Source organism: Ranitomeya imitator, chromosome 4, assembly GCF_032444005.1.
Source record: "Ranitomeya imitator isolate aRanImi1 chromosome 4, aRanImi1.pri, whole genome shotgun sequence".
NCBI lineage: Eukaryota > Metazoa > Chordata > Amphibia > Anura > Dendrobatidae > Ranitomeya > Ranitomeya imitator.
The window spans coordinates 582,992,799-583,020,478 of NC_091285.1; the positions used below are offsets into that span (position 1 = coordinate 582,992,799).

The following is a 27,680-nucleotide window of genomic DNA, read 5'->3' on the forward strand; positions in this document are numbered from 1 at the left end:
TGAAAGAGTCTCAGTGGGCCCTCCTCTTTAACACATACCACGATTCATGATGCACAGATACAGCAGAGAAATATAGCACAGCCACGTAGTATATAGCACAGCCACGTAGTATAGTATATAGCACGGCCACGTAGTATATAGCACAGCCCACATAGTAAACAGCACAGACACGTAGTATATTACCCAGCCACGTAGTATATAGCACACACATATTATATTGCTCAGCCACGTAGTATATAGCACAGACACGTAGTATATTGCCCAGCCACGTAGAATATAGCACAGACACGTAGAATATGGCACAGACACATAGACTATAGCACAGACACGTAGAATATAGCACAGACACGTAGTATATTGCCCAGCCACGTAGAATATAGCACAGACACGTAGTATATTGCATAGCCACGTAGTATATTGCACAGACACCTAGTATATAGCCCAGCCCACGCAGTATATAACACAGCCCACGCAGTATCTAACACATCCCACGTAGTATATAGCAATGTGGGCACCATATCCCTGTTAAAAAAAAGAATTAAAATATATACTCACCCTCCGTTGGCCCCCCAGATCCAGGCGAGGCATTTACCGATGCTCCTCGCAACGCTCCGGTCCCAAGAGTGCATTGCGGTCTCGCGAGATGATGACGTAGCGGTCTCGCGAGACCACTACGTCATTATCTCACGAGACCGCAATGCATGGACCGGTCACTGGAGCTTCGCGAGGAGCGGGAAAGGCGCCGGAAGGTGAGTATATAATGATTTTTTATTTTTATTTGGACTCCCATGACAGCACACGAGAGAGGGGATCCGCCCTTAAGGAACAGGAAACCTACAGATACAAAAGGGCGGCACCTCTCCCCATGCATCAGTTGGTTTCCTGTTCCTGAAGGGACTGGATGCCTATAGCAAAGTTCTACAGGAGTCCAGGCCGGCCGGACCGATTCTGGTGGCGAGGGGGTCACCGCGTCGCTTGGACTAATCTGTTCTACAGCTCCTCTCAGGCCACCCACGCTATTCCAGACCCTGTTTTGGTCGGACACTGTGAGCCTGCTTCTATCTACTTCCTGAACTCACAGCACTGGCAGAATTTCACTGCCTCACCTTTCACCACTCCTATTGGCAGTACGTTACTGAGGAAGGCCAATATTGGCCGAAACGTTTATCTTCTCTCTTGTTAATAAATCCCAAGAGATTCACCATAAGTTGAGTGCCGGGTTTATTTTATATTGTTATATGGTGTGGGATCCTACCCGGGCACCTTCACAGGGTAGTGCTTACGGTTCTTTTTCCCATATGTGTCCCAGCCTAAGGCTTATCAGAACTTTTTTATAACTCCTGCCAGCCTATGTTCTTTCCCATTTGATCCCATCTATCACCGGGTCCAGTGTCTCTAGCCCCTCTAAGTGGGTTCGGTCACTGTCGCTATCCATGGCTTCTCTGAACAAGGCAATTGAATCCCCCGTGGCTCAGATAGCTCTCACAACGGAGGTAAATGGACGCAAGCATACTAGAAACGCGCAAGAGTCTGGAAATGGATCTGTAGTATGTCTCCCAACCAATCATGCATCTTGACATCCGAGAGCAAAGCTTCTCTCTCAAGCGAAGGGGGCATCGGGTCCCTTAAAGGGCACCAATCTCTCCACACCATCAACAGATGAGCACATGGAGTATCGCCTCCATGTATCCTCTTCTGCTTCGTGGGATACCATGACTGGGCTGAATTTTTAGGGCGACGGGCCCCATAAAGGGCAGCGATCTCCCCACACCATCAACAGACGAGCACATGGAGTGCCGCCTCCATGTATCCTCTTCTGCAACGTGGGATGCCATGCCCAGGCTGAATTTTTTAGGGCGACGGGCCCCTCAAAGGGCACCAATCTTTCCACACCATCAACAGATGAGCACTTGGAGTGTCGCCTGCAAGTATCCTCTTCTGCAGCCGAGTTTAATGCTGGACAACCAGCGCTGTCCACCCGGGGGCTTGACCTTCGTGGATGTACAGAGGCACCTCCTTTGGTGTCCGTGCAGCCACCACTGCATCACCATTGTTCAACAGATGATGCAAGGTGGAGGACGGTCCCTCTTCACCTCCCTGTTAAAGGGATGCTGGATCGATGCTTCATCACTTTAAACTTACACCGTCCGAAGACGGCGAAGAAGCAAAGAAGCAGCGACAACAAGAGATGGCAGCACGGTGGCGCAGTGGTTAGCACAGCAGCCTTGCAGCGCTGGAGTCCTGGGTTCAAACCCCACCAAGGACAACATCTGCAAAGAGTTTGTATGTTCTCCCCGTGTTTGCGTGCGTTTCCTCCGGGTACTCTGGTTTCCTCCCACATTCCAAAGACATACTGATAAGGAATTTAGATTGTGAGCCCCAACGGGGACAGTGATGATAATGTGTGCAACCTGTTAAGCGCTGCGAAATATGTTAGCGCTATATAAAAATAAAGATTATTATTATTTTTTATTCTGACCTGCTGTGGATACAGCTGCGCATTCTACCACCCGGTAGCTTCTCCGGGTACATGCAGAAGTTTGGACCGAACCTCCCAGTAGTGGACCCACCAGTATCCCGACTGGCTTCCAAAGACACTTCTGTCCCTGCCGGATAGATCATCAATCGAAAATCCCTCGGTTTTCAGCGCTCTACCCTTTTTTAGTCACCTCAAGGGAAGCTAAAGCAATGGTCTCCTGGCTAGTTGAGGCACGGTCAGCAGCAAATACTATTATAATCAGATGGGCATTATGGCTCAGAGAATGGAAAGGGGACTTTGCGTCCAAACAAGCCTATGACATCACTCCATTACCAGAGTGGTCAGTTATTTGGCGTGAGGTTGGAACCAATCCAGGCTGGTCCATTGCTTCTTTCCAGTCAGGGAGTTCCCCTCGCAGAAACAAAGGATCAAAAGTTTTTCCTATAGGACCAAACAGTGGAAGAGTTACCCAAGCACGGGAAGGCAGGACTGATCCGGGACCTCAAACTTCTAACAAGTTTGTCAAGGTCTGCCTTTTTCGGAACGGAGTTCCTCCGTTCGGTCATTACCGCAATGGAGAAAGGTGGAGTTTTCCAATATCCATCGGCATCCATTGACATTCAGGATGCTCACCTCCACATTCTGGTTTTTCCTTCTTACCAAGTATTCCTGCACTTCGCTATTTGCGAACAGCATTTTCTGTTCATGGCTTTGACCTTCGTGCGTACTTCCACTCCCAGAGTGTTCACAAGAGCCATGGTGGCTGTCATGTCCGTTTTTGCATTCTCAGGGCGGGTCGTCCTGCCCTGCCTGGACGACTTCCTAGTCAAAGGGTCATCTTTCCAGGACTACGCTGAGTCGGTCTGTATCTTCTCTCGCGATACCTTTTCTCACCTGGACTGGCTAATGAGCTAAAGTAAGTCTCACCCACTCCCAGCCGAACAAATGTCCCTTTGAGGATGGTCCCTGTCACCTTCAGAGGTTTGGGGATTCTCCCTCGAGACAAGGCTTTGGCCCTCCAACTTGGAGCTTGTGCACTTTGTCTCTCGTCTCCTCTTTCCATCCGTTTTTTGTTATGAGGATTCAGGGAAAAATAGTGGCGACAATGGAAGCAGTCCTTTTCGCCTCGTTTGTCTCTGCGGGTCAGACAGGCTCTCAAATGGTAGACTTTGAGCTAATCCCTCAAACAGGGGAGACCCTTTCCCTGGGTTAATGGTTTATCGTAACTACTGATTCTACTCTTCTGGGCTAGGAAGGGTCACCACACTGCTCAAGGCTGCCGGTCAACTCGGGAATCCAGACTCCAGATTCATGTTCTGGAGATACGAGCGATACAGCAAGCCCTACAACAGTTCCATAGTCTTCGACGGGTTCTCCCACCCGAATCCTATCGGATATCGCTACGGCTGTGGCGTGCATCAATCATCAAGGGAGGTACCCACAGCTGAGCAGCCATGTCCCAGGTAGTTCTTTTTGTCCGAGGGGCTGAGATTACTCAGGTGATCTTGGCAGGGCACATCCCAGGTGTAAACTGGGGGGCAGACTTCCTCTGACCACAGGGTCTCGTTTAAGGACTCCGGACGTGGATCTGATGGTTTCAAGATTGAACGCCAAGGTACTCCACTTCAGAGCTCGGTCTCAGGATCCCTAGACCGTCAATGCGCATGCACGGATCTCTCCGTGGCTTCAGTTTTCGTTTTCCGTACGTGTTTTTACCCCACTTGCTTTACTTCCTAGGGTCATCAAGAAGATCTAAGCAGAAGGGAATTCAGTAATCCTTGTCGCCCAGGTTTGGCCAATCTGGGCGTGATATGCAGATCTAGTACAGATAGTCGCCGATGTCCCTTGACTACTGCCGGATCATCCAGATCTGTTCTGCCAATGTCCGCTTTTGTCATGACAACTCAGGGGCTCTATATTTAATAGCCGTTGAAGCCTACGAGCGGTCTCAAGCTGGGTTCTCTTATCAGGGGTTTCCCACTATGATTAGCGTGGGAAGCCTGCATCAGCTAGCATCTATCCGCACACCTGATAACTTTTTTTTCGCATGGTGCAGGCACCGCGGATGTCCTCATGTCTTATCTGTTCCTTCCATTTTGGGGATTTTCTCCAGACTGGTCTGGAATCAGGTTTAGTGCTCAGCTCTTTCTCTCTCTCTTTTTCAAAGGCCAGATCTTGGTCTTGTCTGTTTTTATTCCAGCGCATGATTACTTCTATTTTGTAAGTAAGCATTCTCTTCCAGGGAGTCTCCCATGTGGGATTCCCCTATAGTATGCCGTTAGAGTTCTGAGACCTTATATTGGTCCCGGGTGCTCTTTAGCAGACGCCTTTCGAACCGTTTCAGGACGTCTCTGAAAGTCGTTTTTTCTTGTCACAGTGCTGTCCATCATAAAAGTCTCAGAGCTAGCCACTCTGTCCGATTGAGTTCCTTTCTTGATTTTACCCAGGACAAGGTGGCCATCGAATCGTCTACTTTCTCTGTTTTTCCAAGGTGGTCTTGTCTTTCCACCTTAACGAGGACTTTGTCCTTCTCTCTTTTTGTTCAGCACTTGTACATTGGGTGACATGAGCTCTTCACACCCTGGACATACTAAGGGCTCTCAGAAGGTACATCTCGAAGACTGTGCCCCTCAGTAGGTCGGACGCCCTATTTATGCTTCCTGAGGGTCTCAGGCAGGGTTTAGCCGCTTCAGGGCCACAATACCTAATGGATTCACTTGGTTTTTTTCAGTAGTCCTACTGCGTCAGAGACAAGCCTTTCCCAGTGGGGATTAAGGCACACTCTACTCGGTCGGTGGACATTCTTTTTGTGCTATTTGGCCTCGGGCGTCGGCAGAACAGGTCTGCAAGGCTGCAGCTTGATACAGCCCACGCTCTCCGACTTCAACACATGCGGCCCTTTGCAGACGTATTCTGCAAGCGGCGGTATCGCACCTTTAGTCAGTTTGATACATGGGGTTTGATCTGTGATGTGATTCCCCACCCAGGGACTGCTTTGGTACATCCCATGGCCCAATGAGGCGAAGGAGAAATAGGGATTTTTGTGTACTCACCGTAAAATCCTTTTCTCCGAGCCAATCATTGGGGGACACAGCACTCACCCTGTTAATCTTGTGGCTTGCGCTTGTCTTTCTTTAATTTGATGTGTTGTCTTCTCATATGATGTTAATGATCTCTTACTGCTTTTGCACTGAACTGGTTCTCTGAGAGCCAGCAGGAGGGTGTATACTGCAGAGGAGGAGCTAACTTTCTTTGTAATACTTCGTGTCAGCCTCCTGGTGGCAGCAGCATACACCCATGGTCTGTGTCTCCCAAGGATTGGCCCGGAGAAAAGGATTTTATGGTGAGTACACAAAAATCCCTATTTTAATTTCCTTTTAATTTTTTTTATGCATTTTTTTTAATCCCCCTAGGGTACTTGAAACTGTGATCATCTTATTAATTGTGCTATAAACTGCTATACCAAAGTATTGCATTATATAGTAAAAAAATCATGTTCTCCTATGAAACCCAGCCATTAGCCTTCACAGGAGCTTAGTCATAGGAGGTCCACGGCTGCCATTGTAACCCATTGGCACACCATAATGTCATGGGCAAGTGGAATGGAACACCCTTTCCTGCACCAGCTGGAAATCTGTCAGCAGGATTTCACTCCTCAACTATTTGTGCACGCAGCTCTTTCAAAGACAAATCCAGCGTATTACATGGCCAGTCCATTCCTCCATTACTAAAAAATCAGCATTTGAATTGATATTGATATGAATTGTCACTCAAGCTCTATTCCCCGGCTATCAATGCCTCCTCCTGCCTTTCAGGGCAAATGATCAGTCAGTCAAACAGGAGGAGGCGGCGCTGGATGTGGAATAGAGCTGGAGTGACAGAGGCTTCAGATCTCCTATCGTTCTTCACCCTTATTTGCATATCAATTCAAGCGGTGATTTCTCGGTAACAGATGAGTGGACTAGGCATATAATATTATTGCTGGACTTCTCTTTGAAAGACCTACATGCATAACAAATAGTTTTGGGGAGGTGAAATCTTGTAGTTTTACAACAGCTGATGTTTAAAGATAACCAATTTTTGATAGTGTGTAATGCTGTTGGTGCCTCCGGAATCTGGCTGTAATCTGTGGGAGAACCTGGCAGCACATGCTCCTTCTTATTGCAATGCCATCATTGGGGTAACAATACAAGTTTCCTTCTGAATAAGTTGCCCACCTATTGCACGAATGTGTATACCCCAGCAAAAGAGATGAAAGCCGGCTGTTGTGGTTTTGAACTTTGTTTGACAAGCAATCACTTGATGAAGTTACCAGCAGTGGGTGGAGCGTAACACAGCCATTATCTGCCAATTATGATGCAGGCTCAGCTCCTGTGCCCGCATCATACACTAGACCTGAAATGGAAGGTACCAGTACGTCCATTGTAATGAACAAGTTAAAATGGTTGTCCACTCTTACTGTTATTTTTAACAGAGCATTAAAAAAAAAAAAGAAAAAAAGATTGCTTTCCTTACTGACTACCGCTCCAGTGATGCCTTTCCTCTGCTGGAAAAACTTCTTAATGCACTGTGGGCGCACATCTTAATCTATGAATTCAAGTTTTTCACTCAGTTCCATTGCCACACAAGTAAAATGCAGTCTCTCGCCATGACGTCTGCTGTTACTAAGATTTGTGAAAGAATGGCTGGTGGTAAAGAACTCACTGATACCAGAGTGGTCCTGTAATAGGAATCGCCAGTGTAACAAGTCAGTTTGTGACAAGTCCTAAATATTCCATCTGTGAGTGGTACTATTGAAAAGTGGAATTGTTTGAGAGCCAAATCAACTCCGCCACAAAGTAGAGACCACATAAACTTTACAGAGTGGGGTCTCTGAGTATTGATCACCAAGGTCACCAACACTCTGCTGACTCCATAATTGCAGAGGCCAAATCTCCTCTGGCAGTAACATCAACAGAAAAACTATGTCCCTGCCGGGACGCTGATGGCATGAGTTTCCATGGACAAGCAACTGCATGCAAGCTTTACTTTTTCAAGTACAATGCCAAGCATTGGATGAAGTGGGGTAAATCCGCCACTGGTTTATGGAGCAGTGGAAACCTTTTCTGTGTAGTTTTGAATAACGTTACCTGTCTGACTGCATTGTTCCAATTCTGGAGTTTGGCTGAAGAGGGATAACTCTCTGAGGTTGTTTTTCCAGTGTTGGCGTAGGTCTCCTTAGTCACAGTGGTCTGGACTTTGTGGCTTCCACCTGCACGTTTTGATTGGTGCCACATTATCACCATTTTTTGGTGGGGAAAATATATGTGAATATATGTATGTGGATATTCTGGGTGGTACAGAGAACAAGGTACCGTAGATATCAATGGTTGTCCACTAATGGTAAAAAGAAATATAAGTAGTATTCTTTCCAAGAACTCTTCAGGCTAAGGAGCAGTACATGAATCAGGATGAAAGCTGTCCATTAAAAGTCATTAACATCAGCAAATGTGTCAAAAATAGTAACGTTAGCGGACGACGAGGGAGGCAGAAAAGGCGGCAGTTGAGGAGTTGAAGGAGGCAGAGGGTGGAATGGCTACACTGGGAACTCCTGAAGCAGGGAAAAGGATGAAAAATGCACAAAATCATTTGGAAAAAATTCTGTTGGACAAAGCTGAGAGGAAGCGGGAATTTCAAAGAGTGCTGTTTTATCAGGAGGGGGAAACAGTGGGGCATATGCTGTCTTTGGTGGCTGCTGCTCAGAGAGGTTCTTCATATATACATTCATTGGAACCTGTAAGTGGAAGTAGAATAACGGAAACACCTGAGATTTTGAGGGTTTTCGCGGACTTCTATGCAGACTTATATTCCTCCCGGTTTGGTGAATCAGCCGAGGATACATTGACTTTCTTGGAGGGTCTGGATCTGCCGAGACTGAATGAGGCAGATAGGGAGAGCCTTGAGGCCCCTATCACTGAGGAGGAACTGAGTCGGGCATTGATGTTCATGACTAATGGGAAGGCGCCTGGGGTAGATGGGCTACCCGCTGAGGTCTATAAAGGTCTGGCGGAAGTGTTGATTCCTAGATTAAAAATGGTACTGGAGGAAGCTAGGTCCCGAGGGTGCTTGCCAGCCTCTATGAGAGAGGCCAATAATAGTGGTTATTCCAAAGGAGGATAAGGATTTGGGGAAACCGGAGTCATACCGCCCAATTTCCTTACTAACTATTGATGTCAAGCTTCTGGCTAAGGTGTTAGCTCTCCGTCTTTCTAGTGTCATTATGGGTCTGGTGCATCCGGACCAGTCTGGCTTTATGCCGGATAGGTCAACGGCGATTAACTTGCGGAGGTTATATGTAAATTTACAGGTGGAGTCTGACAACTGTGGTCAAAGAGTGATTGTGTCGTTGGATGCCCATAAGGCGTTTGACAGCGTTGAGTGGGGATATCTTTGGCAGGTGTTGGAATGTATGGGGTTTGGTCCGCAGTTTGTGGCCTGGATACAGCTGTTGTATTCATTACCGACGGCCAGAATTAGAGTGAACGGGGAACTGTCTCAACCTATAGAGCTGGCTAGAGGCACTAGGCAGGGATGCCCGCTTTCACCTCTCCTGTTTGCTTTGGCGGTAGAACCTCTTGCTGCTAGGATTCGGCAATCTGATGGGGTCCCTGGGTTTAGGTACGGGGAAGTTGAGGAAAAGATAGCGCTATATGCGGATGACGTTTTGCTGTTCCTGGCTGACCCAGACGATTCACTGAGAGGGGCCATTGAAATTGTTGAAAGATTTGGTACCGTATCGGGACTAACCATTAATTGGGGTAAATCGGTTCTCTTTAGGGTGGATGACGTAGGAGAGAATGTGAGCGAGGCTGTTGGGGATGAGAGGCTTAAGGTGGTATCTCAATTTAAATACCTCGGAATATGGATTTCGGTGCCAATTGTGGAGTTCCTACAGAGGAATTTGACTCCTGGGAGTACTCAAGGCGAAGGTCGATGCCTGGAATAAGTTACATCTATCGGTGGTCGGTAGGGTTAACCGTATTAAAATGGTCCTGATGCCTAAAATTCTATATGTTCTACATAATGCGCCAATCTGGATCCCTCGGGGGAAGTTCCGGCAGATCAATGCCCTCTTTAGAAGTTTGATATGTGGGAGGCACTATCCACGTATTAGCCTGGAGACGCTTCAGCGACCCAAGGAAGATGGTGGTTTGGCTTTGCCCAACCCTGAAATATATTTTCTTGCAGCCCAGAGTCAGCATCTGAAGGGCTAGGCGCATCCGGACCAGTCTGGCTTTATGCCGGATAGGTCAACGGCGATTAACTTGCGGAGGTTATATGTAAATTTACAGGTGGAGTCTGACAACTGTGGTCAAAGAGTGATTGTGTCGTTGGATGCCCATAAGGCGTTTGACAGCGTTGAGTGGGGATATCTTTGGCAGGTGTTGGAATGTATGGGGTTTGGTCCGCAGTTTGTGGCCTGGATACAGCTGTTGTATTCATTACCGACGGCCAGAATTAGAGTGAACGGGGAACTGTCTCAACCTATAGAGCTGGCTAGAGGCACTAGGCAGGGATGCCCGCTTTCACCTCTCCTGTTTGCTTTGGCGGTAGAACCTCTTGCTGCTAGGATTCGGCAATCTGATGGGGTCCCTGGGTTTAGGTACGGGGAAGTTGAGGAAAAGATAGCGCTATATGCGGATGACGTTTTGCTGTTCCTGGCTGACCCAGACGATTCACTGAGAGGGGCCATTGAAATTGTGATGTGAGTGAGGCTGTTGGGGATGAGAGGCTTAAGGTGGTATCTCAATTTAAATACCTCGGAATATGGATTTCGGTGCCAATTGTGGAGTTCCTACAGAGGAATTTGACTCCTGGGAGTACTCAAGGCGAAGGTCGATGCCTGGAATAAGTTACATCTATCGGTGGTCGGTAGGGTTAACCGTATTAAAATGGTCCTGATGCCTAAAATTCTATATGTTCTACATAATGCGCCAATCTGGATCCCTCGGGGGAAGTTCCGGCAGATCAATGCCCTCTTTAGAAGTTTGATATGTGGGAGGCACTATCCACGTATTAGCCTGGAGACGCTTCAGCGACCCAAGGAAGATGGTGGTTTGGCTTTGCCCAACCCTGAAATATATTTTCTTGCAGCCCAGAGTCAGCATCTGAAGGGCTAGGCGCGAGAGGCGTCATCCAGTGCAGTACAACACCTGATGGAAGGGGTGACAGGCCGACGACCGGTGGTTCAATGTTTGGAAGATGGCTCCTTGGGAGCTCTAGGGAAATTATATCCAACCCTATTCCTGATTCGTAAATTATGGAACAGATTGAGGCAGATTCGGGGGGTTACTGGGCTGACTAAATTTACACCGATATGGTCTAACAATAATTTAAAGGAATTTGAGGCTCTGGGAGGACTGATGGAGTGGCAGACTAAAGGAATTTGCTTTGTACACCAGATAATCCAACAACGAGCATTAAAACCCTTCTCCCAATTGCAGGTAGAGTTTGGTCTGAGATCCACAGGGGAATATCAGTATGCGCAGATGAGACATGCCTTTGGAGCTCAGAATAAGAAAGCTGACATCAGGATTCAAGAGGATATAGTATTGGAGTATGTGTGTGGAGACGGGACTACAAGGGGAGTTATTTCCACCCTATATAAGGACGTTATGCACACGTATCTGCTAGATTTCCCTATAAAGGCAAGAGCCAAATGGGAGAGAGATGTGGGGCCGATAGAGAATGAAACCTGGGAATCAGTGATGGAGTGGGTTCCGCGACTATCTTTGAGTGAACCATACAGGCTCTCGCAGCTATATATTTTGCACAGAGTATATAAATCTCCGGAAGTGCTACACAAAGCGGGGTTGCGTGCTAACTCTGAGTGCCCGAGGTGTGCGAATGAGAATGCAGGAATATATCACATGATGTGGACGTGTCCTAGGCTGGCTGCTTTTTGGGTGGTGGTTTTGAGTCGGGTAGAAGGAGCGTATAAGTGCAGAGTACTTAGAGATCCGATAATATGCCTGTTGGGATATGTGGAAGAAATTGGAGTAGACAACTCCTGGAAGATTGCAATCGCTAGGTTACTATATATGGCTAGGAAAGTGATAGCACGGAATTGGATAAAGGCAGAACCACCTGCGAGGAGGGAATTTCTCCAATATGTAGGAATAATAAAAGTCGGGAATCTTAAGACTCGGATAGGGGTAAATTACTTGAGGCAGGGATGGTCTCAGGGGAGTATAGATTGGGGATGAGCTGTCTTATGGGGGGGGGAGGGTTGTTGGGGATATGTTGGGGTTTATTAAAATAAAGAAAATATGTATGTAACATATTGCAATGTAAATGGTATTATGATGTTCTTCTTTTGTATTTTGTTAATAAAAATCTATTTAAATAAAAAAAAAAAATAGTAACGTTAATTACATAAACTATCCATTATACAGTGGGGCAAAAAAGTATTTAGTCAGTCAGCAATAGTGCAAGTTCCACCACTTAAAAAGATGAGAGGCGTCTGTAATTTACATCATAGGTAGACCTCAACTATGGGAGACAAACTGAGAAAAAAAAATCCAGAAAATCACATTGTCTGTTTTTTTTATCATTTTTTTTGCATTTTATGGTGGAAAATAAGTATTTGGTCCGAAACAAACAATCAAGATTTCTGGCTCTCACAGACCTGTAACTTCTTCTTTAAGAGTCTCCTCTTTCCTCCACTCATTACCTGTAGTAATGGCACCTGTTTAAACTTGTTATCAGTATAAAAAGACACCTGTGCACACCCTCAAACAGTCTGACTCCAAACTCCACTATGGTGAAGACCAAAGAGCTGTCAAAGGACACCAGAAACAAAATTGTAGCCCTGCACCAGGCTGGGAAGACTGAATCTGCAATAGCCAACCAGCTTGGAGTGAAGAAATCAACAGTGGGAGCAATAATTAGAAAATGGAAGACATACAAGACCACTGATAATCTCCCTCGATCTGGGGCTCCACGCAAAATCCCACCCCGTGGGGTCAGAATGATCACAAGAACGGTGAGCAAAAATCCCAGAACCACACGGGGGGACCTAGTGAATGAACTGCAGAGAGCTGGGACCAATGTAACAAGGCCTACCATAAGTAACACACTACGCCACCATGGACTCAGATCCTGCAGTGCCAGACGTGTCCCACTGCTTAAGCCAGTACATGTCCGGGCCCGTCTGAAGTTTGCTAGAGAGCATTTGGATGATCCATAGGAGGTTTGGGAGAATGTCCTATGGTCTGATGAAACCAAACTGGAACTGCTTGGTAGAAACACAACTTGTCGTGTTTGGAGGAAAAAGAATACTGAGTTGCATCCATCAAACACCATACCTACTGTAAAGCATGGTGGTGGAAACATCATGCTTTGGGGCTGTTTCTCTGCAAAGGGGCCAGGACGACTGATCCGGGTACATGAAAGAATGAATGGGGCCATGTATCGTGAGATTTTGAGTGCAAACCTCCTTCCATCAGCAAGGGCATTGAAGATGAAACGTGGCTGGGTCTTTCAACATGACAATGATCCAAAGCACACCGCCAGGGCAACGAAGGAGTGGCTTCGTAAGAAGCATTTCAAGGTCCTGGAGTGGCCTAGCCAGTCTCCAGATCTCAACCCTATAGAAAACCTTTGGAGGGAGTTGAAAGTCCGTGTTGCCAAGCGAAAAGCCAAAAACATCACTGCTCTAGAGGAGATCTGCATGGAGGAATGGGCCAACATACCAACAACAGTGTGTGGCAACCTTGTGAAGACTTACAGAAAACGTTTGACCTCTGTCATTGCCAACAAAGAATATATTACAAAGTATTGAGATGAAATTTTGTTTCTGACCAAATACTTATTTTCCACCATAATATGCAAATAAAATGATAAAAAAACAGACAATGTGATTTTCTGGATTTTTTTTTCTCAGTTTGTCTCCCATAGTTGAGGTCTACCTATGATGTAAATTACAGACGCCTCTCATCTTTTTAAGTGGTGGAACTTGCACTATTGCTGACTGACTAATTACTTTTTTGCCCCACTGTATATCTACGTGTCAGAACTACGTAGACGAGCTGCTGTTTTTCTTTTGCATAGAGCCGGACCCCAGCCTAGAGAAATGTATGGGAATTCTGACTGGTTACATTGCCAAGCTCCGACCTTTTATGAAGAGGTTTCAGCAGCAGATGCCTCCTGTTAGGGTCCCACCTGCTGAGAGAAGACATGGACCTTGGGAGAACATGTCTGTGGAGGTAATGTGCGACAATCTGAAACTAGATGAAATATTCAGACCGTTTACTTGGATGTTTTGCTGGTTTCCTGTACTTAGAATATTCTCTTTCATTCTTTTTTAGAATTTAATTTCAGATGCCATCCTGACAAATTGCATTCCTGAGGCCCAAGCCTTCTTACGAGCACAGGGCCGTTACCCTTCCAGCTTGACCTGGTTCAAAAGAGAAGGCCTGAAACTGGTTTTCAGATGTCTTCTAGAGACTCGTGTGTCAGAGGCCTGCCAGCTTCTCCAGAACATGGTGAGCAACAGATCACACGTCATGTCTGTCTAGAATACAGATCTTGCCATCTCCGTTTGCGGTTCCACCATTACTCCAAAGCAACATGCCCGCTGCCTTGGGGTCATCCTTGATTCTGACCTTTCATTCACCCCCCACATCCGATCACTGGCTCGCTCTTCTTACCTGCATCTCAAAAACATTTCTAGAATTCGCCCTTTTCTTACTTTCGACTCTGCAAAAACTCTTACTGTTTCACTTATTCATTCTCGTCTGGACTATTGTAACTCTCTACTAATCGGCCTCCCTCTTACCAAACTCTCCCCGCTCCAATCTGTCCTGAATGCTGCTGCCAGGATCATATTCCTCACCAACCGTTACACCGATGCCTCTACCTTGTGCCAGTCATTACACTGGTTACCCATCCACTCAAGAATCCAGTACAAAACTACTACCCTCATCCACAAAGCACTCCATGGCTCAGCACCACCCTACATCTCCTCTCTGGTCTCAGTCTACCACCCTACCCGTGCCCTCCGCTCCGCTGATGACCTCAGGTTAGCATCCTCAATAATCAGAACCTCCCACTCCCGTCTCCAAGACTTTACACGTGCTGCGCCGATTCTTTGGAATGCACTACCTAGGATAATACGATTAATCCCCAATCCCCACAGTTTTAAGCGTGCCCTAAAAACTCATTTGTTCAGACTGGCCTACCGCCTCAATGCATTAACCTAACGATCCCTGTGTGGCCTATATTAAAAAAAAAAAAAAAAATTAATTAACTGGTTCATGCAGCTTTACATGAACACCCAAGCCTTACACTATGGCTGGTCCGAATAACTATAGCAATTGTTACCATCCACCTCTCGTGTCTCCCCTTTTCCCCATAGTTTGTAAGCTTACGAGCAGGGCCCTCACTCCTCTTGGTATCTGTTTTGAACTGTATTTCTGTTATGCTGTAATGTCTATTGTATGTACAAGTCCCCTCTATAATTTGTAAAGCGCTGCGGAATATGTTGGCGCTATATAAATAAAAATTATTATTATTATTATTATTGTTCACATTGGTAGTTTTCAGAATAATGAGCATTGCTGCATTGTGCCTATATTGAAAGCTTTAAAATGGTATTTTATAGACCATGTGATGACATCACTGACGTACAGTGAACCTATCTTGTAACTCTTATCACTAGCCAAATAATGTGTATTTTAAAAGAGTGAGACCACCACAGCTTCATCAGTCGGACCCCTGTATTCATGAAAACAAAGTGGCAGTGGCGCTAAGGAATGTCTGTGCAACTTCCTCTTGTGTATGATGCCACTTCTAGCACTGCCGCTACTTTGTTCTAGTGAATAGGAAGGGTCCAAATGATCATGTGTGCTGCTCAGTAGACCTTGATGCCATGGCCTAGTAATATTAGATCAACATGTGCACAACCTAGGAAGGTGCACGGGTAGGTTCCCAAACCGTTATGACAAGTAAATACAAAACCCGGCACTCAACTTTGTGATGAGTAGAAATGGGTAATTTATTGTATCCCAAGAAAAAAACGTTTCGGTCACACAAAACGGACCTTCGTCAGTAACTGTAAACTACATATACCAAAACAGTTCATACAATCAGGGTAACAAAATTATAAATAAAAAAATATAAAACAAATAAAACAAAGTATATACAAAACATATACATCAACTTGTGTACACGTTCATGGCAATAGAGGCTTGTCTATAGTGAGTGCTGGTGATGGAGAGTAACACCTATACAGTGGCACAGTGTCTGAGGGAAAGTGGAGGGGTACGTACCGTGTATTGGGATAGAAGTCGACAAAAAGCGGGTGCTGATGCCTGGCTGCCCCTACCAGGATTAGAGGGCAGATTTGTCTCAGGTTTACTGCGACAAAGAGGAGACAGTAGACCACGCTGTCTGATTTCTCATACGCCTGCACTCATTAGAAGCATTTCACCTTCGTATTAAACAGTGCAGGTTTCTGCTAGCAGTGCAGGGGTTAATCTGTTCAGTTAAGAGCTCCTGGAGCTTTCATGGTCTCAGCTGTTCAGTGTTGGCTACCCCCCACTGCTATATATACTAAATTCTGACTATCAGGGATTGCCAGTGTTAGTTTCATTCTGCCTGGTTCTGGAATTGGAGATGTTGCTTGTTTGAGGAGGCATTTTGGCGTGTTGTTCAGGAGACCCGTTGCTTGGTGATTTGTCTGTGTGCATATCCTTATCCACTCACATTTGGTTTTCCCTTCCTTTACTTCCCGGTGTTCCACTATGTTGTTTGTAAGTGCATATTTGTATGATTGGTATTTTAATTTATCCCTGTACGTTTTCCCTTGTTAGTCGGGTTTGTGTATTTATTTACACAACAACTCTCCACTTCACTTGGTGGGGGAGGGGACAGTTAAGGGCAGAATCCGGAGCTCAGTAAGGCACGTGGCCCTGGCGTCTTCACCAGCAGAAGTAATCTGGGGAGCAGGGATAGCTAGGGTGCCCCTAGCTATAAGGATAGGGAAGGAGCACCTAGCCCCGGGATATCTTGCAACTGTGCTGTGACAACACCTATCATGGCAGTTTAACCACTTACAAGTTACAGTCAATAGCAACCATGACATGCAAAATGATTAGACAGAAGTGTTGCTCCATCAGCCCTCCCTTAGATGGGTTGTCATTGAAACAATTGGATCTGACAGGGTCGGTATCACTTATTTTATTTTTTAAAACCACTCTTTGCCCTTTAAAAAAACTTGTTTCCCGGCTTAGCAATCCCTTTAATGCCACGTTTTTTTTTTTATTAAAATGAAATGATAAATAACATTGTTTCTGAATTACAGCATTTTATTACACAATCCCAGGAGAGTATTTTAGTCTTGATTGCACAGTTGCAGTTATTGGGCCTTCCTTAATCTTATTCGTTTATATAGGAAAAGCAAGTGGAGAAAATGAGACTACTCCATTCCATGACCCTGTTGTATGCCCCTGATGTGGCAGGTGTCACCAAAAAGCTACTGGCACTTCTTTACTGCTAGTCTGCTGGGTCTGTCTCCAGTTGGTTGAAGAAATCTTGTTTTCAGCAAACCAGATAAGATGCACTTCATAGAATCATATGTTAGAGTTGGAAGGGACATCAAGGGTCCTTGTGTCCAACCCCCTGCTCAAAGCAGGCTTCACTAAACCATCCCAGACAGATGTCAGTCCAGCCTCTGTTTGAAGACTTCCATTGAAGGAGAACTCACCACATCTTGTGGCAGCCTGTACCAATCATTGATCACCCTCACTGTGAAAATGGTTTTTCTAATGTGTACTCTGTATCTTCTCCCTTTCAGTTTCATAATTTAACTGTATATAATTAAATATATATTGTGTATTTTAATGGCCCCTCCAACTTAGGGAGAAGCATTGCAGAATGTGTACGTGTGCTCTACGCTCACTCCTAAGTGTGAAAAAACAGTTTGATGTTTCCGTATTATGGCACCAGACTTCCGGGTTCTCAATGTAGCTATGTCTCATAATATTAATCCTTAAATCTTTATTCCAGGGCTATTCCAGATGGGACGAACTTCATCGTATATGCTTGCACACATCGGATCTAGGAGTCCGGACGCTCTTGGTGGGTATGGTGTATCGCTGCTTGGCCAGTTTGAGCTTGGGGATGTCTGACCTCAAAGTGTCTTTTTTAGGTTGATCTGCTGCAGAAACGAGGACTTTTTTCAGAACAGCAACAACAAGCGATACACACAGTATGCAGACTAGAGGAACTGTATGGCAATGTGTGCCAAATTACTGATGAGAGGAAAGGAGCGGTTGACCCCAGGTAATCTACGTGGGCTGCCTGACTGTACAGTACAGCCCATAATCGGAACATTGAGTGTGAGCTTGTGATATGTCTTCCAGGCCTTCATGGAGAATCTGTGCCACATCTCCAGAGGTGAAGACGCTGCAAGATGCACTGACTGCTCTGAGAGAAGGGCCGGAGGTAATGCTTCTGCATTGGGCTAAGGACTGGGACTATGGGACACAGGAGTCACTTTTACTGCCATGGAGAAATAACACAGGTGAGTGTGAGAATTTATCTGTGAACGTGTATTACATGGAGGTTATATAATTGATTACGGTTCTAATTCTGGTCTGTTTTATGGCTGTAAACAATTCTGATATTTTCTGATAGAAAACCCAATCTCAATACACCGTTCGGTAATGCAGCGTTGCAGGACCGCCCACTGGACCATCAGTGACTGACAGCTCTATTTCTATAAGTCTGCGAGCAGGGATAGATGTCAGTCTCTGATAGGACCGCCCACTTGACTACAAATCCCTGAAAGAGCAGAGGATTAAATGATGAAAACACACGTTATACTGAATCTTTTCTCATGAAATTATGTATTCTTCTGCTCAGCTCCTCCTGCTCTACAACATGGTGTCTGCAGATTGGACTGCATTTTCATTGTGACAGGTTCCCTCTTAAATAATCAGCATTATTTTGTAGTGTAATTTCAAGACATGGTTGCAATGGAGCGGTACTACTGATTACATTGATACCTTTGGTGAGGCAAACAGCTTTGTTGTTCTTCTTTAATCACCATTTGAAGTTTACTGCTGATTAGATTTCGGTGCACAGGGGCCGGACTGTGCACCAGGATCTTCTTCTCCTAGTCTTTGATTCTCAGCTGCCTCCATCCTTTGAATGACAAGTCACTGCTTTTTCAATGACCAGTCCCCTCTGTTTGACATCTCCTCTTCAAACAGAGGAGGCAGGTGGAGGGGCGTCACAGCCAGGAAGGAGAGTACCCAGGGCACAGTCCGGCCCCTGTGCACCGAAATCTAATCAGCAGAAAAGTTCAAAAACTGATTAACGAACAGCAACAAAGCAGATTTCTTCACCAAAGGTATCAATGTAATCAGTATTACAGTCCCATTACAGCCATGTCTTTACATTACAAAATCATGTTGCCAGGTTCTCATTAAAGCCCCTTATCCTCTCAACTTAAACATGTTGGTGTGACTGCAGTAGCCTCCATGTCCTTCACTGAGGTTAAGGAAATTGAATTTCTCGGACGGGTGAGCTGGGGCCAGCAGCGTGCCTCTGTTCTTTTCCCTGTCTTGCAGTACAGCGATCTCTCTATGACGCTCTCATTGCTGCAGAGTGAATGCAATATTCTAATTAAAATCCAGGAACAAATGTTGTGGAGGAAAACAGCATGGCTACGTCTGTGGCCCTTCACGTGCTAATGTGATTGGCTGTGTACAGTGCGATGATTCTTCTTCCTTTGGTGACTTTATATGTAAAGGGAAATGCCCATTCATTTCACTCTCATTTCTGTGTTTGCAGACATGTCTGATATCAGTCCAAAAATCCTTTGGCGCCATTTGACTCTGTGGCATGATTGGAAGCGAATAGTTTCTTGGATTAACAGTACAGAACAGCCTCAACAAAAGGGAGATGAAGAGCGCCCCCCCTGGCCTCTCCTCAGTACCGCGGTCATTGATGAGGATACCTTGTGTTGCAGTTTCACAAGACAGGAAATATTGGACGAATTATCAAGGTTTGCACAGAAGTGTTTTCCTCTGTTTTAGACTTGTGCAATGATTGGATTATATGGTAAAATAAGACCGAGCTGGTGCGGACATACTGGTGTGTACTGTGGCTGTACTGGGAGAGCATCGCTGTCTATTGGATATAACTGGGAGGAGGATTAGTCCTGCTGTAATTATTATGCACACACAGTTGCAGAATGGAAGTTTCTATATAATTTGTATGCAGGGAATTAATGATTTTTGTTTTTCAGGATGAACATTTTTATTCCCTCTGAGCTGAATGATTTTGAGCGTCTTGTGGAACGTTTAGCCATAAGTGGGAGACTGATGGATCCGGCAGACGCTTCTCCAGGATGTCCGGATGTTCATAACCGCTTTGTCATCTTGTGTGTTGAGCGTGGTCTCCAGTACATGCTGTACAGTTATTTAGATTGCCACAGGTATCCACTAATACATTTTATTATTTGCCTTGTTTTTCACTGTGAAGTTAGTAATACAGCAATAAAATGATTTTCTTTCATTCTCAAAACATTTGGCATCATGGGAAAAAAATGTATTTCAGTGAAAGTCATAGTACTTGTGTGATCAGAGCAGCCTTGTACTTCTTTCATTAGGTAGTTCACAGATTCCATGACTATTAATCATGTAGCTTACTGTGTGATCTGATATTCACAGATTAAACCCACAATTGTGTTCTGCTTTGGCCGACACAACTTTACATGATACTTACCCGTGGTTTGGGTACTTGGTGCATAATCGACAAGTTAGTGACCACACAGGTGAGATCTGTGACTCCCGTTCTGGCACTGCCGTAATGCTCGTGTCTCCTAGATCTTGTCTAATTCCTAATAGTTACGTTTCCTCACCATTAGATGCTGATCGGATGTTCCAGGTCAGCCTGTCCAATGCCCATATGCTGATGCCTGGTTGCCAGCCAAGTGTGAACAATATGCTCTTGGATGGGCATACACTGCTTGCTCTGGCAACTATCATGTATGCCCCTGGCGGAATTGATGGGGTAATTCAGATCATTTTTACATTTTTATTCTCTAAGGTCTGCTCTTTTTACATAGTCTTTTCTTCTCTAAGGTCTGCTCTTTTTTATATTATTTGATCCTTCACCACAGATGTTGAAGCAGAGCGAAGAGCCCAACGTCTGCCAATGGAACGTGGATCTTCCATTATTGAAGATGGCCTTGACCCCCTATCCCAAACTAAAGGCAGCTCTCTTCTCACAGCACCCATCTAATAGCGGCTCACCTCCTGATATTACCCTCTACCATCTTCTTCAGGTACAGTGGGGAGCCTTTGTAAAACAGAAGATACTGAATATTAACGTTGTATATATAAATGTATGTTTTATGAATTGATAAATTAATTTTCAAATACCATTTTCAGGAATTTGGATTTTAACTTTAATATGGTTACAACAGGAACACTACTCATATATTAACCAGAGCTACAGAGCGGCCCTCATATACCACACTCACATAGGCATTGCTGCAGCTCAGACTTCTCCAACCCCCATCTATTAGCCATTGATGCTGGTGAACAAGCCAAATCTTGACAATCCTGTAATGCAGGAATGTGCTGCGTCCTCTAGAGCAGGAGCAGCTTGTAAACCGCAGCTGTTGACATATAGATGCACTAATGGATCATATGGACAAGGATGTCATGAAGAAACAGTGCTTTTAAGCAGTGGCGTAATTGGTCCTATGAGCCCCGGTGCAATATTTGGACCTGGGCACCCACAGTATTTTGGTCAGATGTACGGACCCCTGTAATAATGTCCCCGTCTTGGCCCCTATACTGTAATAAATAACCCCTTCCTACTATAATGTACCCCATCCTGTAATAATAATCTTCGTCATGTACTAATGTCTCCCATCGTGGCCCACACATTGTAATAATGTCCACTATCCTCGGGCCTTCCTGTAATAATGTCTCCATCTTGGCCCACATTTTGTAATAATTCCTTGCTTTCTTCTCCAGCACACTTAAAAATGAATAAATGAACGATTCTTCTTACCTGACCTCATTCCCATGGTGAACAATGTCATCTTCCTTCTCCATAGCCGGTGTGTGCGTTTTTTTTGGCGCATGGTGGTAACGTCATGCGCCTCATAAGATGAGAATTGATTGGCCGGCGAAGTGTATTGTCATTGGTCATTGGTTCTCTGCTCCACAATACATTTCAGCTAAATTTGCTTCCGAGGACGCACATTCAGCAAAAAAACGGCGCTGGCAACAGCGGGCCAACTGACTTTTTGGGTCCAGTCACAGTTGCACCCTCTGCTAACGCAAACGTTATGTTCCTGCTATTAAGTCCTTGACATGGTCAAGGATGATTGAAACATTGCCTTTGTGCATATAGTAAAAATATTCTATTATATATTGCTAAATGGCAACTTGCAAAGTGATTTCAGAGGCGACATATTGGAGAAACAATCAGGCTTAAATAATTTATTTCTCAATTAAGTAATCAAGGAAATGCGTTTGGGAAAAGAAACAAAAGCTGGTGTATATGCTTCATGCACTGATTGTAAGTGACTGAAGAAGCTGGGTTTTGACTTCAGGGTAAGGAAGTTACTTGCACTTTCCCACAACCCCCACGGCTGTCACAGCTGTCAGCGAGGACGCGGGAGTGTTGGGATCGGGGGGATCGGCTAGGTGACTACTACTTCTTAGCATTTCAGATGTTTAGCATCCTCTGCTGCTTTTGAAGCATATATTAGATTGCTCTACAATACTTTTATGTGACCGTTCAACACATCTTTTTTCGTTTAGGCCTTGTCACCCTTCCATCCTGCTCATTTTTTCACATTTCAACCTACAAATTCTCTGGCAGCAAGTGGTAAGTAACCTGGTGCACTGCAAACAAAGGCACCCGACCTGTAGGCACGGTCAACATGCTTTTTTTTATCTTTACAGACACCAGTTCGGTGATCCCACATTTCTCCTGCCCGACGTTGGTGAAAAAGCTGTCCGTAGTGGAACATCTGGATACCTTTTTCTATTTACGCAGTGGCCGGCCCGCTGTCGCCTTTTCCACTTTTCTCGTGCATTATCTTTTGAAAAGCAAAGATCCAAAGCAGCTGTAAGTCCAGAGTCCCTTTTAAGTAATATGCGATTGTTAGACCAGAATGCAGATTTTATCACTTTTTATCTCCCCTCTGACTGACTCCCATGAATTATAACTCTATGACCTCCCACTTCTTCGTATCCCTTATTCCAATCTCTTTTATTTCAGTATCCATCAGGTTGCAAAGGATGTGTACTCGCTGGCCTTGTCCTTCTTTCATGCCCCCGTTGTCATTTCCTCCTGTGTTTGCTTCCTTGAGCTACTTGGACTTAGTAGCTACAAACTCCGCATGGATGTAAATGTGGCCAATGTGATCCTGCGGCACAGCTCATCCCTCCAGGAGGAGGCAGGAAAAGTTTCCCAAATGCAAGCATTAGGTGTGATGGATGATATTTGTTAATATTATTAAATTAGCATATTACTATTCCTGTAGTGAAGATTGGTTTATACCATTTTGCTTTCATATTGGTGTTGATTTCGGTGTTTAAGCAACTGAAAATTCAGGTATTAGCCAGAGTTGTCCAGCTTTATTATTACCCTTATTTTAGTAGTGTCATTTCAAGTACCCTCTATGTTTTCAGGGCTCTGTGGAGGCCATATCATCTGTTCTAGGACTCCTTGTTCTTCTTTATGCTGAAGATTGTTCTTAATGACATTGGCTGTATGTTTTAGTTCATTGTTCTCCCGCAGAATAAACTTGGAGCCAATCGGTCATCTCCTTGATGTTGTTGCATGATGAATAACTGTTTGCTTCTCCGCATTGAGGACACCATTAATCCTGACCAAATTCCCAACTCCATTTGCTGAAATGCAGCTCCAGTCTTTTAAGAACCTTCCACCATGCTTCACTGTCGCCTGTTACTGCCTCCAGTTACAATTACACCAATCAGTCCTGAACTAATGACATTTTTCTCCATCCCAGTTCCTATGTTTTTGTGCATAATTAAGTACCTTTGCCTTGTTTCTATGTAGAAGGTATGGTTTTTGGCCACAATTCTTCAGTGAAGACCACTTCTGGTCAGACTACTCTGAACAGTAGATGGTCTCCCTGATTGTTCCCACTTCTGAGCTGATGGCACTGCTGGACATCTTCTGATTTTGAAGTAACAGTGCAGCAGATGAAAGATAGATCATGCTTCTAAGCTTTCTTGATGACCATTGTGTCTATTATCCTCAGTTTCGCCCATTTCTTGGTGTCCTCAGTGATAAGAAATACAGGGAGATACTTATTCATCATGTTGTACCATCAGAGAGGCATCTGATCGGCTCCAAATTTATTGTGCAACAAGACAATGACTTGCAACATACAGCCAATGTTTAGCATAAAGAAGTACAAAGAGTCCTTGAAGTGACAATATGGCCCCCACAGAGCCCTGATCTCGACATCATTGAGCCTGGGATTACATGAAGAGTCAGAAGGATTTGTGCAGTCGATCTCCTGCGAAGATCTGTGGTTAGTTCTGCAAGATGTTTGGAGAAACCTCCCTGCCGACTTCCTTCAAAAACTGTGTGCAAATGTACCTGGAAGAATTGATGCTGTTTGGATGGCCGGTCACACCAAATACTGATTTGACTTAGACTTCTCTTTAGTGATAAATGGAAGTGTGTGAATAGTTTAGTTTTCTGAAATGATTCTTACGCTGCAGCATTTTTTTCACACCTGCCTAAAACTTCTGAATATTGAATAAAACTTCTATATATTGATGACCTAGACTTCGTAATGTGCAAGAGTTACATGTCCATCTTATTTTTTTTTTATAGCCCAGAGATTGTCAAACTTAGTGGAAAATGAAATAGAGGCTGCAAAAGATCTTTTAGTGAGCTTGGAAGATGTTGTGGAGGCAAATTTGCAGCAGGAGGACAGGTATGATGTACCCCGACACACGAGACAGCACTGGCAGTAATGTTTGATAATGCTGTCAGTAAGAATGGACTTGTGACCCCATCAATGATCTTGAATTCTGCCTGTTTTACCTGCAGTCCGCTTCCTCCTCATAGTCTGTGGGTCACAGTGGTGCAGTTCTGTCTCCTCCATGGTATTCCTGTGAGCACCAGCTATCTGAAGTACTGTGCACAGAGACAAGACTGGCTGCAGCTGCTGGTACATGCTTATAGCACAGAACAGGTCAGTCCACCCCCAGCCGCTCCACCATTGCTACTGTCCTTTCTGCTTTTCTCTAGTGTCATCTGGGCTTTGTCCTTTCCAGGTCTTTTATGTCTTAGATGATTTAAATCCTGTTCTCCGAAGTCACATCTCCCTCGCGATACAAAATAAAGTCTCCAATGGTTGTTCCTTGCAAGAAATTGTCAGAGATGCAAGCACAGACAATCTCCACCATGTGATACTGAAATGCCTTGATACAGAAGAGCCAGGGGAGATGCTTCTAAAGGAGTGTACACGATGGAGAGTGCCTCTATTCAGTGTGCTGGCTGCCTCTACACAGGTGAGGGCTGCGGGTGATGTGGAGGCTTTCATGTACTCGCAACGTCAAATCAAAGCACATTGCATGGGTCCTTCAACATAATGTACAGGTCATGGTTAGAGGAACACTATATTAGCTGCAAAAAATGTATAGGTATGCCAGTGTGGTGGGTTGGTTATCCTCTTGGCCCCAAATGTTTGTCCTTTAGATCAGGGGTCCCCAACTCCAGTCCTCAAGGCCCACCAACAGGTCATGTTTTCAGGATTTCCTTTGCATTGCACAGGTGATGCAATTATTACCTGGGCAAGACTAAGGAAATCCTGAAAACATGACATGTTGGTGGGCCTTGAGGACTGGAGTTGGGGACCCCTGCTTTAGATCATTAGAAAAGGTTTGTACGTTTAGGTTAAGACACATCTTTACTGGATCTGTGCTCAAGATGGACCATATGAATCTCTAGATCTCCTAGATCTTCAACCGCTAATTGTACCTTCTGCTAATTAGGGTGCAGACAGCGTCTCCTGCCTCTGTGCCTGGATCGTGAGTTCAGTGGATGCTGCTACATATTCAGAGATCACGCACTTGTCATCTGACGCTATCGATCATAAGTGGAGCTTGGAAGATCTTGTGCAGATTTGGGATATTCTCCTGGCAAAGACGGACAGTGGTACCCTGCAAAAGGCGTTCAGCATTTTCATGGAGGTAATGCATTTGGGAACTACTGGGGAAGGGGCAATATTATAATAAAAAAAGTCGTCATTTCTCTATAATTTGTGCTACATGCCTGTAATGACATTGCTCAATTTGCTGACATAGGACTGCCCCTTGCTGATCTTGCTTGATGTGTATGAGCTTTGTCTGCGTGACAAGAATTACATGGAGGCCAAGAACAAATTACTGGATTTCCAGAGTAGTTTGTCCAGTGTAAGTAATCTATCTCTTTACGTATGGTGCTGTCTGCTTTCTGCAAAGGTGGGTAGCCTGTAATATGAATCCCATCTTATAGCTCCAGCCTGAAGATGGTTCTCCAGCTCCGATCCCTTTCTTGTGGCTTCACGCCCGGGCTTCTCATCTCCTGCAGCTTCTGCTTCTCCAAAGCCGCACTCCATATGAGTTACAGAACATTTTGCAGCTTCTTTGTGATAGCGGCAGCCAGAATATATGTGAAGGTAAAGGCACTATGTCATATGTCTCATAGAGGTGAGCGAACGTGCTCGAATATCGTGTTATCCGAGCACCCTCTGGTGCTAACCGAGTATCTTCGGCGTACTCGGATAATGTGTTTGAGTCCCTGCAGCTGCATGTCTCGCGGCTGGTAGACAGCCTCCACATATACGGAGATTGCGTAACAAACAGGCAATCCCTGCATGTGTTGAGGCTGTCTAACAGCAGCTGAGCATGCTCAGATAACGCCTTATCCGAGCACGTTCCCTCATCACTAATGTCTAATAAATACTAAATCCAGGGTGCCCGAAGATGTAACGTTTGTTCACTTTGTAGGCATGGATATTCCCAAACTAAACACCCTCTGTCAAATCCTGGAAAATCATCCTTTTGTGATTAGCGAGGAGCTTTTGAGGGACTACAGCCCTGCAGCGCTACAGGTGGAGTGTCAGAGACTGCTGCAGGGTCTGCTAGAAGGCCGACACTTTACTTTGGCTCGTCAAGTAGCTGAATTGGCAGAATTGCCCACTGACAACCTGGTAATAGAAGAGGTAAATCTTCTGTGTATCCTTTGGTCTCTTGTATGCCATTTTCCTTTACATGACGTGTACTGTCTCAAAAGCAGATACTGCCCCTAATTAGCTTCCATTTTTATATACCGGTAGCTTATTATCTCTACGTTATGGAGTTTAATGATTAAAAAATCATCACACGGGGCTGTGAAACTGGGCATTTTACAACCAGCATTAGATCCTTCCATACTTTCTAACAATAGTTACAAATACTTACGTGATCCATTGTTAAAGAGCAAACCTTAAATACCCAACTATTCCTCTAATTGTTTCCCTTCTGACCAATCTGAGTGCCATTATCTCATGCAGGCTAACTCCATATCAGAAAACACACAAAGCACAGGAATTTGACGAATTTTTCTTTAGCAACACACTGGTCCTAGTATCTGTTCTACCTGCCATATGCAGATATACTGATCCCATTTTCTGTGCATCCAGCCCTATGCAGATATACTGATTCCAGTGTCTGTGCTACGAGCCATATGCAGATACACTGGTCCCAGTGTCTGTGCCACTAGCCATATACATATATACTGGTCCCATTCTCTGTGCTACCAGCCATATGCAGATATACTGGTCCCATTCTCTGTCTACCAGCCATATGCAGATATACTGGTCCCATTCTCTGTGCTACCAGCAATATGCAGATATACTGATCCCAGTGTCTGTGCTACCAGCAATATGCAGATATACTGATCCCAGTGTCTGTGCTACCAGCAATATGCAGATATACTGATCCCAGTGTCTGTGCTACCAGCCATATGCAGATTTACTGATCCCAGTGTCTGTGCTACCAGCCATATGCAGATTTACTGGTCCCATCTCTGTGCTACCAGCCATATGCAGATTTACTGGTCCCAGTCTCTGTGCTACCAGCTATATGCAGATTTACTGGTCCCAGTCTCTGTGCTACCA

At 45.0% G+C, this 27,680-nt stretch overlaps 1 protein-coding gene across 2 annotated transcripts in view; it reads left to right on the forward strand.

Annotated features, from left to right (window-relative positions):
* Positions 1–27,680, forward strand: part of SPG11 (SPG11 vesicle trafficking associated, spatacsin) — a 116,715-nt gene that overhangs the window by 42,739 nt on the left and 46,296 nt on the right. For both annotated transcript variants that reach the window (XM_069766455.1, XM_069766456.1), the window contains exons 11-30: positions 13,571–13,725; positions 13,828–14,004; positions 17,528–17,599; positions 17,670–17,803; positions 17,884–18,044; positions 19,319–19,532; positions 19,776–19,964; positions 20,200–20,303; positions 20,397–20,542; positions 20,652–20,816; positions 22,312–22,378; positions 22,456–22,621; positions 22,775–22,983; positions 24,368–24,470; positions 24,587–24,731; positions 24,814–25,050; positions 25,534–25,731; positions 25,846–25,953; positions 26,036–26,198; positions 26,530–26,744. In XM_069766455.1, the coding sequence (XP_069622556.1) occupies positions 13,571–13,725; positions 13,828–14,004; positions 17,528–17,599; positions 17,670–17,803; positions 17,884–18,044; positions 19,319–19,532; positions 19,776–19,964; positions 20,200–20,303; positions 20,397–20,542; positions 20,652–20,816; positions 22,312–22,378; positions 22,456–22,621; positions 22,775–22,983; positions 24,368–24,470; positions 24,587–24,731; positions 24,814–25,050; positions 25,534–25,731; positions 25,846–25,953; positions 26,036–26,198; positions 26,530–26,744 (3,128 nt within the window). The remainder of the gene's footprint in view (positions 1–13,570; positions 13,726–13,827; positions 14,005–17,527; positions 17,600–17,669; positions 17,804–17,883; positions 18,045–19,318; positions 19,533–19,775; positions 19,965–20,199; positions 20,304–20,396; positions 20,543–20,651; positions 20,817–22,311; positions 22,379–22,455; positions 22,622–22,774; positions 22,984–24,367; positions 24,471–24,586; positions 24,732–24,813; positions 25,051–25,533; positions 25,732–25,845; positions 25,954–26,035; positions 26,199–26,529; positions 26,745–27,680) is intronic.